The sequence below is a fragment of the Anopheles funestus genome, chromosome 2RL, assembly GCF_943734845.2.
Source record: "Anopheles funestus chromosome 2RL, idAnoFuneDA-416_04, whole genome shotgun sequence".
NCBI lineage: Eukaryota > Metazoa > Arthropoda > Insecta > Diptera > Culicidae > Anopheles > Anopheles funestus.
In genome coordinates this window covers 13,352,041-13,369,556 of record NC_064598.1, presented here as the reverse complement: position 1 = coordinate 13,369,556, position 17,516 = coordinate 13,352,041, and the positions used below count along the sequence as shown (strand labels likewise).

Below are 17,516 nucleotides of genomic sequence, written 5' to 3'. Positions count from 1 at the left end.
AATATTCAATCAAAAAAATAGGATGAAACTTATCAGTTTCCACCGTAAATGAACGTTTTGATGCATACCCCCAAAAACCACGGAGGATTCTTGTTGTCACAACTTTTATTATCCTAGCGTCAGGCCTTTCGTTTCACCTCGTTTACGTATCCTGCTAATTGCAACTGACGACGGTGTGAAAAGAACCCAACAGAAGAACAAAAAAAATCCGCACCACGACAAAGCAAAGCCTGATTTTCAGCAGGTCGTGTGCAGTTTTCCAAAGCAACCCGTCAAAGTGTCTCCGCCAGTTGCCTAACCGACATAGAGATGCCTTTCTTTACCTTCTTTATTTCCCCCTTAGCTTGCCCCTCCGGCCAATGATTAGCTCAAAAGAATTATCCTTTCTTACAGCGCCAATACAATGCAGAACAGTGCCGCTAGGCTATTGTTACCTTCGATTAAGGATCGATCGGTTAGCCAGGCCACCGGAGGTTATCCTTACGGAGCGGGACCAGGCATCTAACTCGTTTCGCACTGAAATTTAGGTGACGGCGAACACATGCCCGATGGGCGAATAAAAGAAGGTTTGAAAATAAAAAAAAGGAAACAAACGAGAGCACAACAATACTAGCCCGTGTCGCCATCCGTAAGAGGAGAAGGTTTGACTTTTATTTCTGCACCTTTTTTTACCATCCCGAGATGTGGATTATTGGTTGATCGATATTGACGGGAATGATCGGTATCGGTGCGTGTAGAATATACCACGATACGTGGTATAGTATTTCGGGCAGGATAAAAAAACCCTTTTCCGAGGACTCCTTTGCTGGCAAAGGGAACGGATTAGAAAAGGGAATCAGGGCCCGGTATCCGGATGACGGGACGTACACAAAGCGCACCGCAAAGCACAATAGCACAATAGTCGATTTTCATAACATTTTTAATAATTTGACAATCAGCGTAACAATGTATCGAACGATAAAGGAGCAACAGCCGAAAGTAGTTCAATAGTGGCAATCGCGTACAAAACGGCCCTCGTTACAATTTATGATCGGTATGTTTCGGGTAGGTTGTTATGGCACGCGTACTGAATTGTGCTTTTTGCTGGCGAATGATTTATGCGTGTGAGTTTCGCGAATTGCGTTAAGAATTTGTCCTGGGGAGGGAAAGAGTACTTGAAGGCGTGATAACGTTTAAAGCATTATTTAGAATAAAGAGTTCACAATATCTTAGATGTGTTTTTAACCCCGGAAGCAACTATTGAGAAGCTATTAGAAGATCCGAATCTTATTTTCGGTTTACTTGCACTCGCTTGCAGATCATCAATCTGTCCAAAATATCTGTGAAGAAAAAAATCCCCCTTCCCAAGTGGGTACTTAACCGGCGTACTCTCATTACAAAACAAACTCTTTGCCACGTCCACTCGCGTCCACACGGCCGAATGAAGCCACCACCAACATGCGAGAATCCAACGCTTTAATTTGCATAAATTTGCCTACGAGCTATTGACAATTCGAAAAACAAACACACACTAACTCCCGGTGCTGAAGTTTTGCCATCGCCCGAAATGTGTAGAGCTGCGGCGTGCTAGTCCACTAGAGATCCAAATTCGACGGTACGGTGCAGTAGATGGTAGATAATGTTTTGGGGCGAGATTTTGAAAGCCACTCATCCTCCCGGACTTCAGATTCAATGTCCAATGCGTGGGTTTTGAGCGATCTGTCCTCCGAAAAGCTTGACTTAACTCCAGAGTAGCACTCGCATATCAACAGATGTTTACTTCTTTCGATTTCGATCCGTGTCTCGACCTTTCGCAAAGTGGTGCACCTTTATGCGGCTAGCTGCAATTTTCACTTCTACACCCTCATTAGTCTTCTGGATCGATAGTCCGTAGTTCTCACTCCTGTCAGAGCAAATCATTTCCTGTCCTGAACTACTGCTCGACGTACTGTTGCGAAAGATGCGTTCCTCCCACGATCGGTTCCGGGTCCTTGACGACTTCCTTCGTGCCGTACTTCGTTGCAACCTGATCCAGAAAGCACAGCAGAGTTTCTGATTTCTCTTACTCTCCCATCAGCAATGGGCAATCGGAGATTAGATCGCATAATCTCGTTATTGTACTGAGAAAGTTGCACGGACCGAACAGCGCTCAGGTGGAACGAGTGTTGTGCAACAATGGCGAACCATTTTGCCCGGAAGGTCTTTGGGCAATTCTTCAGTTTTCTTGTTCCCACAGACCCAATTTGGAAAAAGGAGATTTTGCAGGCAAGAGCACAAAAAAAGTACAGACGAATCCATTTACGAAATCATCTATAGCACAAAACCTGATCTTGTTTGAAAGTGAAAATTTAAGGTGCATTTTTGGGATTTGAATGCACGAGAGATGATGTTGGAGAAATGTAATCTTCGCTGACTGCAGAATTTTTGATGGAAGCGATACTTTTCAAATGAGTTTGATGGTTTAAGGGCGTTCAGGCTTAAGTCTTGTTGAGTCCAAGTTTTTAATTAAAAAAGTTTTGCAGTTTTTAGATCAACATGAAGTAAATTATTATTTTTTTGGAAGACAAAACATCCGGGGAAATTAATCACAATATTTACACTAAAATCCTTCATATTATGCACAGATGCTATGAACACCGTCCGGTCATTAAAGTTCCCGTGTTCACTCTTCCCGTATTCACCAAACCTACACCGAAAACCTACGACGCAAACGGGTTCACAGCCATGTGCACCTGCCTGCGATATGCAGCCCAGGACCGGGTCGGACACAGTGGCATGAAACACCGAAAGCAACACCAGCAGCCACGCAGCAGCATCAAAACCAGTTCCATGCCACGATCATGCCACGATCGCCAAATCACGATAGCAACGCTCATAAGCGTTTAATTAAAACATTCTACCACCGAGGCTCTGCGGGGAAGAAAACGCAACCCTACCCAATTCCCAATTCCCATACGTGCAGCAAGTATCCCGCGAATCCATTCGCTTCAGCACGGAAAACTGCCGTTCAACACCCCGTTTCGATTGGATCTTTATTAATTCACTTAATGGAAGCATGCGTAACGAACTCGAGCGGGAAGAATTCGTAGCACAAGTAAGCCACTTTTAACATTCTTTTAGCTACACATGCATCGCCACCGCGGGCTTCGACTTTCTGCTACCACGGACGCCATCAACTTTCTTTCGCAATGCCCGAAGCTAGCTTTTTTCGAATGCAATCCGGCATCAGCCGACCGATCGGACGGCTTTCATTTTCTTGCCTTCATATTTCGGGCTTCGGGCAATTGAAATGCATTTCCCGTGAATCGTTCGATACAGCATTTCCTTGCCATCCGGACGCGCAGTGTAGCGGGGCCGCGAATCAGGATCATCCGATGCTCGTCGTTGATGCGTTTAATCTTCGCCCACGGTGAAACAGCATGGTTTGGAAGGTTGGCATCCTTCTGAGTTTCTCCGATTTCCGATAGTGTACTAGACGTATCGCGCATCCCGGAAACACCTTACCTTTCATGATGCTGTACCAATGGGAAGAAATTGCTACCGCAGGCTTAAGGATGTGGAATCGTGGGAAACGTGTAGCAGCCAGCATCCAATACAGAATGATCGAGGTTTTCTTGAGTGATATTTTTAATGATATCAAGCTTCGTATAGGAAGCGAAATTTACATCTGCGTGATGAAATGGCAGGAAATATGATGTATGATCGAACAGGAAACCCTAACGATGCTTGATTTCTTGTAAGAGAAGTCTTGGAGGGTTAAGAGGATAACATTCTAAACTGAGGACTTCACTTACCTAGAGGAATCTTCATGTTCTACAGAAAAGGAATTATTTTTTAAAAGAGACAATTTTATATTGAAACAGTTATTTACTTATATCAAATATTTACTATTAGGAGAAGCTAACAAACTCTGCATGTGATGAAATAAAATTGACAACTTCAAGGGGCTCGAAATGTCTTTTTTTATTACGAAATTAAAACAAAATAATCAACAACAAGCGTTCCAAAATAAACAATACAGCAAATGCCGTCATACTGGAATATAAATAAACCACGAAAATTCCCTTTCCTGCTACGTATCAGGTGGATCATGTTTCACTTTATGTTTGCGGTGGTCGCATGCAAATCATGCAACCGATCGCAACGAACTGACAGATTGTGCCGGACACCGATCATCGAACAATCGCATCAAAGCCAATGCTGGGAGGGACCTGCACATAACATGCTTTTACGGTGTATCTTAACAGTAATGAAAAAAAAACAAGAAGAACCAGAACAAAATCTGTGCTAACATAATGCACACATTGAAGAAACGAAGACACACAAAAAAACGACGTCTCAACGATTGTCCATGCGCGCACACGGGCACACGGCACGATCCAGATTCGATCGCCATGCTCTCGACATGCTCCCGTTGCCTACTTCTTTTGGACCGGTTTTTTTGGTCCTTTCTGTTTTGTTTTCCTGCAACATTTGGATCTTCTTTTTTCTCTTCCTTTTCATTGCTTCGAATATTTTTTTTTTTTTGCTTTGCTCTAGAGGAACGCTTTTTGGTGAGGTTTTACGGCTTTCCGACCGTGCCCGCCAGGACGATGATGCAAAAATTCCGGCAGCAATTTGAAGGGCCCGAAATAAAAAAAAAAGAAAGAAAGACCACTCACCAGGCAGCAGGAGTGAACGAGTGGCTGACACTGGTCGGTACTGGCTGTGTCTGGGCCAACAGGGAACAGGCAAAAAACGTGGGAAAATCAGTTTTTACACACCAAGAACCGCTGCCAGAACAATTGGAACCGAAGTCGAAAGGGAACCCCGGTATGAGCGGTAGCGCTGGCAGTAACCGTACCGCAGGTAGATAGCGCACCCTGGCAGAAGGGACTTTGCCTTTCTTTGTATAACGTTTGCCTTCCCTTTTTGCCAGGGAACGCTTCAGACGCTGGCTTCAATTTCTGCACCGTAGCCCATCCGTCTGAAGATCCTTTACACGAGATCCCATCTGATTATGTTATTACGGTTGTATTGAGCACGGGGAAGGTAGCGGCCAGTCCAGTGCATGTGCTTGTGAGAGATATAAATTCATTGCAATATGACGAAAATCTGATGCTGGATGAATGAAGATCGTCTTCAGCATTAGGATGCGGGCTGTCATCAAATGATGGTGTTTACATCTTCCGTACAGGATGTTTGCTGTGTGTTTTGAAATACGTTTCTCCAATCTGAATCTCTTCAATGTGAGATGTCTAAAATGAGTTGGAAGAAATTCTCAATCTCCACAAAAATGTTAATACTCTTTTAAATCGTCCCTCTCCACTGCACAGAATCCGTTACTGCCAGGTGATCGATCGATCTCACTCCATGCAAGGAGCCTAACCAACAAAATGTCGGTTGGCGACCTTTCCTGACCCCCAAAAACAAGGCGTCCCCGAGTTTCTAAACTGTCCGATCCCAACGATTCGTACATTGCAGCATCTTTCCTTTTATTCGCCCCGTCCCGTGCACAACCTATTCTTAGAAAAGTTGTAGCCCGGGTTCGTTCAATATTCGCAACCCTCGCGCATCTTCGAGATGTTCCTAGTGCCCGGTGCAGTTTCTCCTCATACGCGGGACACGGGACGCTGGATGCCGATGGTCATAATTTGCAAGAAGAACACCATAAGAGATGGCAGCAAATTCCAAACGAACCGAGAATCCCGAATCACCAAGATCCGTACGATCCTCTCGTAATCATACGTCTGTCAGTTGCTCCTGCTCTGTTGCTTTGCATACGACCAAACGGACCCTTTTTTTCAAGTTGAACCACTCGGTCAAAATCATGTTTTCGGGTAGGGTCCCGGCCAGTTCTGATGGCTTATAGTGCCATTTAGAGGAATCTGCTTCGAATGCGCCGCTGTACAAATGCTTGTGCGGATGGTCTTTTTCTTACAGCTTTTGTTTTTGCAAAATTTCATGCCCAACACGAGCGTCTGAAGCTTGGCTTAACAGTATGCAATATCGCTTGCACAGCCCTAGAGAGGATTGGAAAGCGATAATTTATGTTCGAAAATTATCCTCCTATTTAATCAACTAACAACCTAAAATTTGGACGTTGAAGTTGGTGGAAGAATCTCCGTGAATATAATCTCCGAATATGAGCAAAAGGATTTTAAAAATATTCCTTCAAATATAAAGAACAGAAAGACAAATTTTATGATTTCTCGCACAGCCCCGTACACTTTCTCCGGACCTATACAACCTCACCTAAAATCCCGTTAGCTAAGGACACACATAAAAATGACCTACAAACGCATGGGAATAGGACATAACGAACCATAAACGCACCAATATGTTACACTAAAAACCAGCAAAAAACAGCATCCAACATTTACAGCGGTCCCGATTGGCGCGTGCTATCGATCGGTTCACTTGTGGAAGGGCTTTCCCATCACTGTTGACGAAGCTAAACTGTGTTTTTTTTTGTCCACTTTCATCGGGATCCTTACGGCTCTGTTTTTTTGTCTTCAAATTCTCGCACGAGCTGCAACGAAAAAACATGGACATGGAAAAAAATTAAACAAAAAAGCGTTCTTTCTCACCCCGAGCATCGTGTGGTCGATGCACTTTTTTTGATGATGATTTACAAAGTGATTGGGATTTGTGTACTACAGAAAAAAAGGTTAAATTTTTTTTTCGTACCTCAACTGCATCATTACAATGTGCTGGAAAGGATGAATTTTTTAAACTTTATGTTTGCTTCAACAAGTGCTGCGTAAAAAGTGTTACAATGATTATGTGCAGGTTAAGGAAAAAAGAAAACGTCAAGTGAATACTTTTTTTTTAAATAATATACAATGATTTTCAGCTTCTTTGTTGTAAGAGCTAAGAAACATATCTCGGGCTTATATTCGCTTGCTAGAGTTATTCGTTGAAGCCGCTCAAATAGTGGAGACGCTAAGTGCCTTACTCTCCGTTACAACCGATTTGCGTTCAAATCTCGACTCAACGAAGAGTTGAATTCTCCATAGTGATTATAAATTATACAATATTAAACTTCTGAAAAGAATGTTGAAGAACTCTACAAACATTTGGTTTAAGGTTTGCACGTGCCATTAGAAAAAAAGAGGAAGAAGAAGAAAATTCCTTACGTTTTCTTAAGGATGTTAAAAATAAATATTTTTTACATACAAAAACCACAAATTTAAACCTGAACTAATTCATTAACAAAGCTACCAAATGATGTCTACTTAAACCATCATGTCTAAACCATGTTATAAAAAAAAGTTTCAAAGTCACACTATCTTTTTTTTTGTTTCTTCACTTTTGCCTCTATCAGCCTCCCCGGTGTGTCTTACGCATGACGCGCCACTGCAAACGGTATCGGCAGCAACACAAAAGCAACACAAACTCACGTCCTACCAGATGCGAAACACCATCAAATCCGTAAGTCTTAAAGCCCTTCGCGAAACGTTTTGTTTCGTTTGCTTGTTTTTTTTTTGGATAACGGAAATAGTAACTAGTGGCACAAAAACACCAAAAGACACCCAAACGCGTACAAAAGGTGACATCTTCACATCCGATAACCTCCGGCCGGTTTGATGCATTCCCGTCAATCAGGCAACGTTGGCCTCACTTTCCCACAGGGTTGGGTGTTACTTACGATTTGTAGCGCGGGGTAGCAAAAAAAAACGGAACAAAATAATCACAAACCTCATCAAAGCTGTGTACCACACGGCTAATAAGTTGGCGAATCGGCAAATTTAATTTGATACAAATTCGGTTCGGTTCAACGCCAAAACAATTTGGCGTAGAATTTATTTTCAATCGACAACACCACATCAAAGCTATTTTTTTCCTTTTCTTTTGATTTTTTTTCGAGTGCAAAAATATGTGAATTAAACATAGTTATTGTGCGTACGACAATATTAAAACGTCACCGTTTAAGGGTTAACTAGAGTACAACGCCTTTTTCACTGATTTACACATTGAGTAACTTTTTTTTTGCTAGTTTGCTTGATGTTGTTTATACTAAGTCTAAGTGGCAAAAAAGTACATTTCAGCAGCAAGCACAATTCTGTAAACCGTTGCATTTAGCACCCATGAAAAAAAACCTCCACGGCGGGTCACAAGAACTCGTTCCATTCGGTAGATCGGCATGCACACTGCCAAAGGCATGACAAAAAGGGGAGCATATCCAACAAAAACAAACGAAATTTATAAAAAAAAACACCCCACAAGACGCTTAAAGGTACAATTTAATTCATAATTTAACACAACTTAACGCACCGTGTGTTAGCAACAGTGGTCACACAAGGGAACCGATGAGGCCAGCAGAACAGCAACGCCGGTAACAACACGTCCCTGGGTTGCGTCGTTCATTCACACATTTCCTGTCACTCGTGCCGTGAGTCCTCGTGCGGGGTTTTGCGTACCGTTTCGAGGGGCTCTGGTTGGAATGGTTATCTTTCGCCCGCCCCGGTTGCTCAAGAAAACCAAGAAAACCAAAGTATTGCACTCCGGGCTCAGCAGCAGCACGGAAGCACGAGAAAACATACAAATATATGGGGGTTTGGGGGGTGGGTGTTTTTTGGGGATGGGAGGGGTTGGAGTATCACCACCATGTGCGGGTGGCGGGTCATCAGGTAGATTGTTTTCGCTGCGTGCAGTGAACGAATCGGTGGTCGTGTCAGGCACTATAAACAAGTGCGATTGGAGGCCGGATCTATCGTCGACAGGAAGGAGTTAAGGGCAAACAATAACAGACCGGACCAGCAAAACGGGTTGACATAGTGTGTTAAATAACGGGTTTAGAACGGCTTCAGTACAAAGGTATGATAAAACAGAATTAGTTAAAAGAAAAAAAAAATAAAATAAAAATTATAGAACATGTTAAAACTAAAATAATTCAAATAAAACATTTTCCCCCCTGGAGCTAGGGTTCTACACCATTAGCTTTATTGTTCGCTTTTCGCTAATTGATTCACATTCATCGTACTCCATCGATACGCCTAAATGTGTTTTTTATTTAGTTTTCTTTCCTATTCTTCAACATTGGTTATGTGTTGATTGTAAATCATTTTCTCGTTTTCGCTGATCGACGCACTCTGGTGGCGTTCCGCTTTTCGATGCATTTTCCTCATGTCTGTCGCAGCATTTTTTATCATTTTTTTTGTTTGTTTTTTTTTTGCACCATTTCGAGCAACTCGTCAAAATTGCGAGTCAATGGTCTCTCGCCCCGGGTGGGGAGGCTTGTTTTGATCGAACCAGGTTAGCAAGTGTATACGAGTGTTTTTTTTTGTTTTTTTTAATTTATTAGCCATCGAGCAAACGATCTTCTGTGAATGCGTTTCTTTTGATTGTTAAAAGCTATAATCGACAATGCTGAAAAGTGTTTTGTGAGGCATTCATTTTTGATTCATAGTTTCATCTTTTTGTTATAATGCATTTAAGAATTTTATAACATGCTTATATGGTTAAAATCTTTCTTTAATCAATTGTGATCGATTCAATGATAAACAAAGCTACAACTCTCTACAGAAGAAAATTTTCCCAAATAGACAATCAACTTCTACAACCCATCGAAAGATCGAAATTCACTCCTGCAACCGACAGTTTGCCAAAAAAAATCCATTCCTTCGTTTCCAATCCTTCCCATTTTGGTACCAAACCCAAAAGGAAAAAAAAACAAAAACTTCGATTAGAACTGCACAAAAGGGTGTAAAGCGACCGCCATAAGAATGGGCGAAAAAATTGCCTCAAAAGCCCATTTAACTCGGCCTGACATTAAATTTTCATTTCTATGGCGAAATTTAATAACCCTTTCCGTTGCGTTAGGGCATCCCTCCAGCCCTACTACCCCGGGGACGGTAAGGGTTGCAGTGGTACCGCTCGGGTGGGGGGGTGGGGGGGGCGGGGTACACGTCAAAGCCAAGCGCCATCTTTCTTCGGGTCCTTTGGAAGTGAAATTAGAAGAGAGAAGAAAAAAATGTAAATGAAAGCCTTTCAAGGGTGGTGGGCATTTAGTGTGTTGTATGCAAAAGAAAGGAAAAAGTAAAGAAGAGAAAAAAAACCTAAATTAATCTCCAAAAAATGTAATCAGTTTTCTTCCGCAAGGCCTACCGCGCCTTATCCCACACCAGGTTCCGTTCATGCAACTTCATATCAGACAACGAACGCTGTTCCACTGCCCCCTCCCCAAACCGTCACCAACCGCGCCATTCCGCGCTCGAACTGTTTAAACTTTTCCCTCCCCAGCAAAAACCTCCAAAGAATTCGCCCTTATTCTTTTTTCTCGCTTCCAAAAAAAAGGATGCTCGTGGCCACCAACAACAATCTTGAAAGGAACAGAAGCGAGTGAAGAAAAAAAACACCCACCTCAGAGGAAAAACGGACTCATCATCAGCTTCGGTTGTGGATTGCCCAAGTTGTGGGGTTGTAGAAGGAACGACCACAGTTGATCAACGACATAAATTCGACCAGCATGTTGCTCGGGGGAGTGATGGACAGAGAGGAGAGGAGGAGTGTACAAAAGGGTAATATGGAAAGGGTTCTAAGATGCAAAACGATTGGTGGATGAAACGATGAAGGATGCAAATAAGAAAAAAGAAAATTGAAGAAAAAGGGAAAAACCAACACCACGCGAACTGTTAACGAATTAAAAGCAACAACGCGAACTTGGAAAGAAAATAGAACAGGAAAAAAAACAGTACTCATACCTTTTTCCTGTGGTCCTTTTCCTTCCTCGTTGCAAAGAAACTCTCCTTCCCCGTTCCCACTTCCCTCCCCTTGCAAAAAGGGCAAGAAAAAGGGGTGTTCGGTTCTATTGCTTGCTTCGATCAGCCCACAGAACTAGATGTTGGTATTGCTCCTTTTTTTCTCCTCACCACCCCCTTACTACATCCCTTTACCCTCCTAACCCTAACAGGGGCGGTGAAGTGGGGAGAGAAAAAAATTAAAAATCTTTAAAAAAGACTCGCCCAGAAACTCACTCTTCTCGGACGTTAAAAAAAAGGGTTTCTCTAGCAACAACGACAGAGAAAGCAAATAGAAAAAAGTGTTCGCGACGACGCAGAATTATGCGTAAATTTTTCGCTTACGCACTCAACTCCTTACCAACATTCCATGTGCCGATCTTTCTCCTTCTCTTTCGCGCTCTCTCTCTCTCTCCAATTCACGTCGAATGCAACATCCTAATTTTTTTTCCACCCCTTTCGCAAAATCGATTATGGAAGGGGAAAATTAAAACTCTGCCCAGAACCGTTACCAGCAGCGAAGGAAAAATTGTCCTCTCCTTCCACACATCAAGCAGGTATTTGGGGATTTTTTTAGAAACGTTGTTGGAAAAATTACCTTCCTACGTTGCTTAGCAATGCATTGATAATTGTTCGATCTACTAAACTTGATTTTGTGGCCTTTCTTTCCCTTTACAGTTCCAACTTTGTATCAAAACTTTATAGACTTCTTTATATTAGTTGAAAATGATTCTTCATAATTGAGATAGTAAAGTTTTTTTTGTCAGAATTCAGCTTTTTCTTTCCTTTTTTTATTTCATATATTTCCTTCACATCTTCAGCTCCCAAATTTTCTTTCCATAGACCATCGCCTCAGCGATGTTATTTCTCCGGCCGTATACCAATTCACGATTTTGTTGCTTGGGTTTTTTTCTCCCAAAAAGCGAGACAACAAACGCTCCCAAAAGTGTGTTTTTTCTCTCTCACCGTTTGAAACACGTTTGCGAACGGTGTAAAAAAAGAGATAGCCGAACCGCGTATAGACGAAGCGAACGAAGGGAGAGAGCGTACCGTCGTTCCCTTCGACTTGGTGTCTCTTTCTAACGCACCGAAAACATGCGCGAGCGAGAAAACATCGCCAGCGAAAAATACATCGCGCAATCAGCGTATACCGAACCGTACCGCAGGAGGGCCTCTCGTGAGCATAACAATTTTTTCATTTTCATTTCGATGTAATCCAACGGTCGGACCGGTGTGCCGTGCGAGACGCTCTAGCGTTTGTGTTTCCAAATTTTTATCGTGTGAGTAAGGTGACGTGATGATAAATATTGTGTTTGTATGATTGATTTTTTTTTTGTGGTTGTTGCTCGCTTCACCGTGCTCTTGTTGGGGATTATGTTCTTTGCTGGTCAGAAATAGCGTGAAATAGAGAAGTTATGGTTGCAGTGCGCCAAATGCTGTAGCCGATTTGTGTGTCTAAATAGGTGTTCTGTTTTTTTTTTCGTTTTTTTGCTCGATGGCGGAACCATTTTTTACCGCTTTTGTTCGCTAAAACTGTGCCGAGATGGTGGAGCCTACTCTACTGGTACGAGTTCTTAACCCGATCGAACGTGATACGTGAGCTGTGTGAGCGAGGGATTCACAAAGTGCGTGACAGTTTTATCTCACTTCGATTAAAAAGCGCTAGCCGAGAACAACCAGCAAACCAAAAAAAAAACACATTAAAAACTTAAAAAATAGCAGTAGCACCAGCAAACACACATGGTTTTTGGGAGTCTCTTGAAGAACAACAAAGGCAACACACAAAAAATATACAACTTCAGGTAGAGGAATCGTCGTACCTCAGTATAAGCGCTTCTTGCAGTGCTGCGTGCAGTGAAACGATTTTGTGTTTCGGCGTGTGCGTGCGTGTGTGTGTGCGTGTGCGTACAAGTGTCATTTTTATCCATCCGTGGGACAAATTGGGAAGAGAAGCGAAAAACAAAACGCCAAAAACCCGGACCACAAAGGTAAAGCGCACTGGTTTAAACTGATGTTCAATGGTTGCAATGGTTTTTTGTTGTTTTGTTTCGTTTGTTGTTTTGTTGCAAACCTCGCGTTTCGGTCAAGTGTTTTACGCTTGCGTGAATGTTAACCGTACCAACCACGGTCTTACTAGTGACATCGTGTTGGTTGGAGCTTTGTGCGTAAGGAAAAGTGGGAAATGCATTTTATTACTGCAGCCCGCGCACAGTGTTATGTATTACATTTTTGCACTAAACCACACCTCGCGTTTGTACGGCGCTTTTTCCGCCGATCTGAACCAAAAGAAGAAAAAAAAACCCAAACGTGAGTTGGAAAATGGGAAAAAGTTTTTCCCTGTTCGTCTCGAAAAAACCCCTACCCTCTCCCCCCGCTCTCCCCCCCAACCGAACTCGGCTAGAAGGCACATCATTTGACCAAAAAATCCATTCCCAGTCACCGTCACCGGGTGCCTCGGCTGCATCGGAAGTGTACCGTGACTGATAATAGGAGAGCGTGGTTTCGGTTTTTTCGGGGGCCCATTTTATTCCACCATCAACTAGCGTTTCTTTCGGGTGGGTTTTTTTATCTTTTTTTTTTTTCGTTCGCCCACCTCCAACATCATCCCCAGCGGCAAGCGGGCTGCTTTGTTAGTTTGGCAGTTTTTCGTGCCTTTTTTTTTTTGCTCTCGGCGCTTCTAAAGGTGCCTATGCTACACGCTTTTTTTCTTTTTTTTGTTTGGTGCTTATTTCCTGGACCGGCGGGTTCCTCCCTTTCGTGGGTGGAACGTTCGGGGGGGTTTTTTGGATGAAGTGACGGGAAAATCCGTCCGTCCCGCGGACGCTTCTTCCCCTTTTCGGTACCTTCGCAAGTAAAATGCGCGCGTGCCTGCTGCGAATGGGACTTCTTTTTCTGCAAAGTGTTTTTTTTTCCTGTTGTTGCTCCTGCTTTTGCCTTGACACAAGGGGGTTGAATGAAAAGGTTTGGAAAATTCGTGCCCAAAAACGGTACGAATCTCTTTTTCTCGTTCTCGTTCGCTCTCTCTCTCTCTCGCTCTCACTCTTACTCATCGTTTCTTTCGCGTACGCATTGATGAGGAAGGTTTTCCACCGCTGACGTTGTCGATGTCGTTGGCGCGGTTTGAAAGGTGGTCTTGATGGTGGTAGTGGTGGTGGGATTTGTCATCGGGTTCCATCAGTTTCAGCTGCTGGTCTCCCCGGAATGTAGCATCCCGAAACGTTATGATGCGGCCCATCATACTGCAACCGTCGTCCAATTTCATCAACCATTCCCGGGGTAAAAAAAGGATTTTCCTTTTTTTTGGTCCCCCCCCGTACCGGAAGGTAAAGCATTGAACAAGATCGGACACTTTATGTACCACGGCGTGTGTGCGGCCTTCTGCTCATCTCTGCATCCACCAAACAAGTTATCTCCCGTTCACCTTTATGTAGTGCGTGGTGTGTACCATCGCCAGCAGGTAGTGGTAGTAGTAGGCTGTGCGTTTTTAGCACCCCCCTCACCGAACGGGATGTGATGGGAGGGAGGGGGGGGAGGGGGGATGGAAAACGCGCGGGAATCGTTTTTGGACCGGTTTTCGCATTTTCGTACCGATAGGACGACCGATCAACGCAGTCGCGCGGCCAGCCATTGCTGCGATAGCTTCCGGAAAGTCAAACTTTGCGGCCCCAAACGAAAACGGAACCGAACCCCTAACGATTGGCGAATAAAAAAAAGAGAAAACCCTCTTCAAAAACCCATTCCCGTGGTCCGCGCTCCAATTTGCACACACACACACGCACCCTCCCCGCCCTGGGGGTGCTCCAAAACCACCATCAAAATCATGCCAGTTGGGGAAGGAAAACGTACCCGAATGTGTGTGTGTGTGCGTGTGCAAGTGTATGTATTTTAGATTTTTTTTACAAAACTTCACCCAGATCTAGCAACCAGCGAGTTAAAAAATGCACACGAATAAGCAAGAGTGAGCGAGAGCGAGAGAGATGTGAAACGGTATGCAAGGGATGGCAAGAAACACTTAGGAACGGAAAGAACCGTACCCGCCGAAAAGGGACCCGAAAGGGGTGGGGTGGAAGCCAGGGGTTGGCAAAAGGGTGTTGGGTGGGGAGAAATAAAACCCAAAATTCACGCAACCCACGCGAACGACCCATCTCTCCGACGTTGTGATGTCCGACGTGAAGGGAATTTGGTGAAAAAGAAACTTTACCATCTATCGAGAGAGAGAGCAATAGAGAGAGAGAGAGAAAAAAGGCAAAAAAAACAAGATGCAAGAAAGCACCCGAGAAATGGTTAACGCCAGAGTGACGTCGTGACAACGCGAGTTTTTTTCTTACGCACACGAATGTTATGTATTTCTAGTTTTTTTGTTGTTAATTTCTCTCTTTGACAATTTCCGATAACACACACACGCACCCCCGGTTAAAACTCAGTTTCTTCTTTCTCTCCGCAGAACGAAAATCGTAAAGGGTTTTTTTTTTGTTTTGACAAGACACCACAGAGACAGGAGTCATCCAGCCGACACACCACCCGCCAAGAACCGTACGGAAGGATAACAGGAAGGCAAACAAACATTCGTGGAGTGAAGCCGCGGGTTCGGCTCGTGTGTATGTGACATGTGACGTGAACCTGAGACATATCGGCACAACAGTCAATGCACAACAAGCCATTCCCAGCCGGTTCAGGGGGAGACACATGCGAAAAGCAAAACAAACGCAATTTCCCGTACGTCTGCTAGAACTTTGGAAGTTTTTTGGAAAGGAAGTTGTCCCCATGTGCCGCAAACTGTTGTCGGGTTGTAGTGCAGTTCCGTGAACCGTAGTGCGTGTGTGACTGTGTTGTGATCTCTCCGGTGATCAGTGTGATCAGTGTGCGCGAGTGTTCTGCGGAAGGTACTTTTGGTTGGGCCGGAAGAAGCGTTCGTTCACCAATTGCAGACGGCCGGACGGACACGTCCCGTGCGATTTTCAACATCACGGACCCACGCAACGGCTCCAAGATTCTCTCACTACAGCATCCGTATCACCATCATCACCATCCGAACGCCGGTAGCACGCTGGAGGGCAGAACGATCGAGTACCGGCCCGGTGGCGGGCTGGACTACCACAACTCTCCGCTGATGGCGGAGATACCGACCGGTGACTACAGCCACATCCACCGATCGATCGATCAGCTGCGATCGATGAACGAGCGGGGCGTGCTGGGACAGCTGAACGCACTGCAGCATGCAGCGGCTGCCGTTGGCAATGGAACCGACCTTCGATCGGCACTGGTACACGACTACAAACCGTACATTAGTGATCTGCGCGCGAATGCCGCGAACGATCGGTTGATCGACTATGCCGTCGTACAAAAGCACCACCACCATCATCAACAGCAGCAGCAACAGCAGCAGCAGCAGCAACATCAGCAACATCAGCAGCAGCAGCTTCCTCACCAACAGCAGCAACAGCAGCAAGCACAGCAACATCATCAGCACGGTCCTCCACACCTGCTGGATGATCGAACAGGCAACAATAATAATAACAACAACAACCATGAAACAGATCTGCGCATGGTGGAGGATCACAAACCGCCACACTACAGTGCCCCGTCCACACCTCCCACACCGCTGGCGATCGTCGAGACGCAGATGGCAGAACCCGTGAAGGTAAGAATGTAGCGAATTCTCTAGGAAATAGGTATGCGAGTTTTGAATGAGAACGGTTCGATTCGTTCCACTCTTTATGCTGAGTGAACGAGATCCGTACAATAGAATTATGAATGACGATTCTTCCGCACGTCAACCATACGACGACAGTTCAATGTGAGGAGTTTGCAGACTACACCTAAGAATGCTCTTTACTCGTACTGAAACTGCCAGTAATATACGTACCAAAACATTAACATGTTCAGTTGCAGTCGGTTCAGATTAGTGATGAGAACTCCGGAATGGATTCTTGAATCCACTTCGACTCCGCCGTATAAATCCCAGATTATGCTCCGAAGTAATTACTCCAGATTAATCCGGATTTAACTCCGGAGTAACTCCGAAGTAATTACTCCGGAGTTACTCGGAAGTTTACTCCGGAGTAATTACTCCATAGTTACTCCGGAATGTCTCGGAGTTCGACTACTCCGACTCTGGCAAAATTGAAGATTTACCCACTCAATCGCATGTCCCATGTCTACTAGGAAATTCTATTTTTTTTTCGTATCATTTTAGAACATCTGCACCTATAGCATCAAATAATGAGTAGAGGAGCCGCTTTACATTCGTGATATAGCTAAATTAATTCAAAATCATGACCACAGATACGCGGATGTTTTGTCCTCATTAAGATTGTTCCACCAAAGGATGTCCAGCAATGTCGTCTGGGAAGTTTTTGGGGTGCCACCCCAGTGGCAAAAACAAGTGTTAATGAGCATTCCGAGCCTTTTTGGGTGATATTCTTCGTGACCCAATCATGAACCAAACCAAACAAAAAAAAAACAATCAACCCAATCGAAGGAGCAAAACAGTCCTCGGCACTGCTGCTGAGCAGTTGATTTTGATTAATTTGCGTTCTACCATAAATAGATTAAAAGAGTTTTTGGCGGTACATTTTTTGAAACAAAAATAATTAACATCTCTCCCCCCACCGCTCTCGGTCGGGTTATCATCGATTTCGGGCGTACTACATTTCAGTTAGGCGCTTAGAGGAATTGCCTCGAACTCCTTATTATTGTCTTATTTCTTCGCACAAGTTTGCTTGTGCGTTCGGTACATCAGTGGATTGTTTTATTTATGTTCTGTTCCAGTGTTTATATTACTTATCAAAAAACCCTGAAGAGTGAATGTGCCGA

General features: G+C 44.0%; 1 protein-coding gene across 4 annotated transcripts in view; it reads left to right on the top strand.

Moving 5' to 3' along the window:
* LOC125764983 (zinc finger protein squeeze) overlaps positions 1-17,516 on the top strand; it is a 114,299-nt gene that overhangs the window by 69,504 nt on the left and 27,279 nt on the right. The window contains exons 2-3 of one of the 4 annotated variants that reach the window (XM_049429787.1): positions 7,286-7,392; positions 15,145-16,341. In XM_049429787.1, coding sequence (XP_049285744.1) covers positions 15,811-16,341 — 531 coding nt within the window. In that variant the 5' untranslated portion in view covers positions 7,286-7,392; positions 15,145-15,810. Of the gene's footprint in view, positions 1-7,285; positions 7,393-11,753; positions 12,689-15,144; positions 16,342-17,516 lie in introns of those variants that run through there. The other 3 variants (XM_049429785.1, XM_049429786.1, XM_049429784.1) reach the window with 3 other exon arrangements.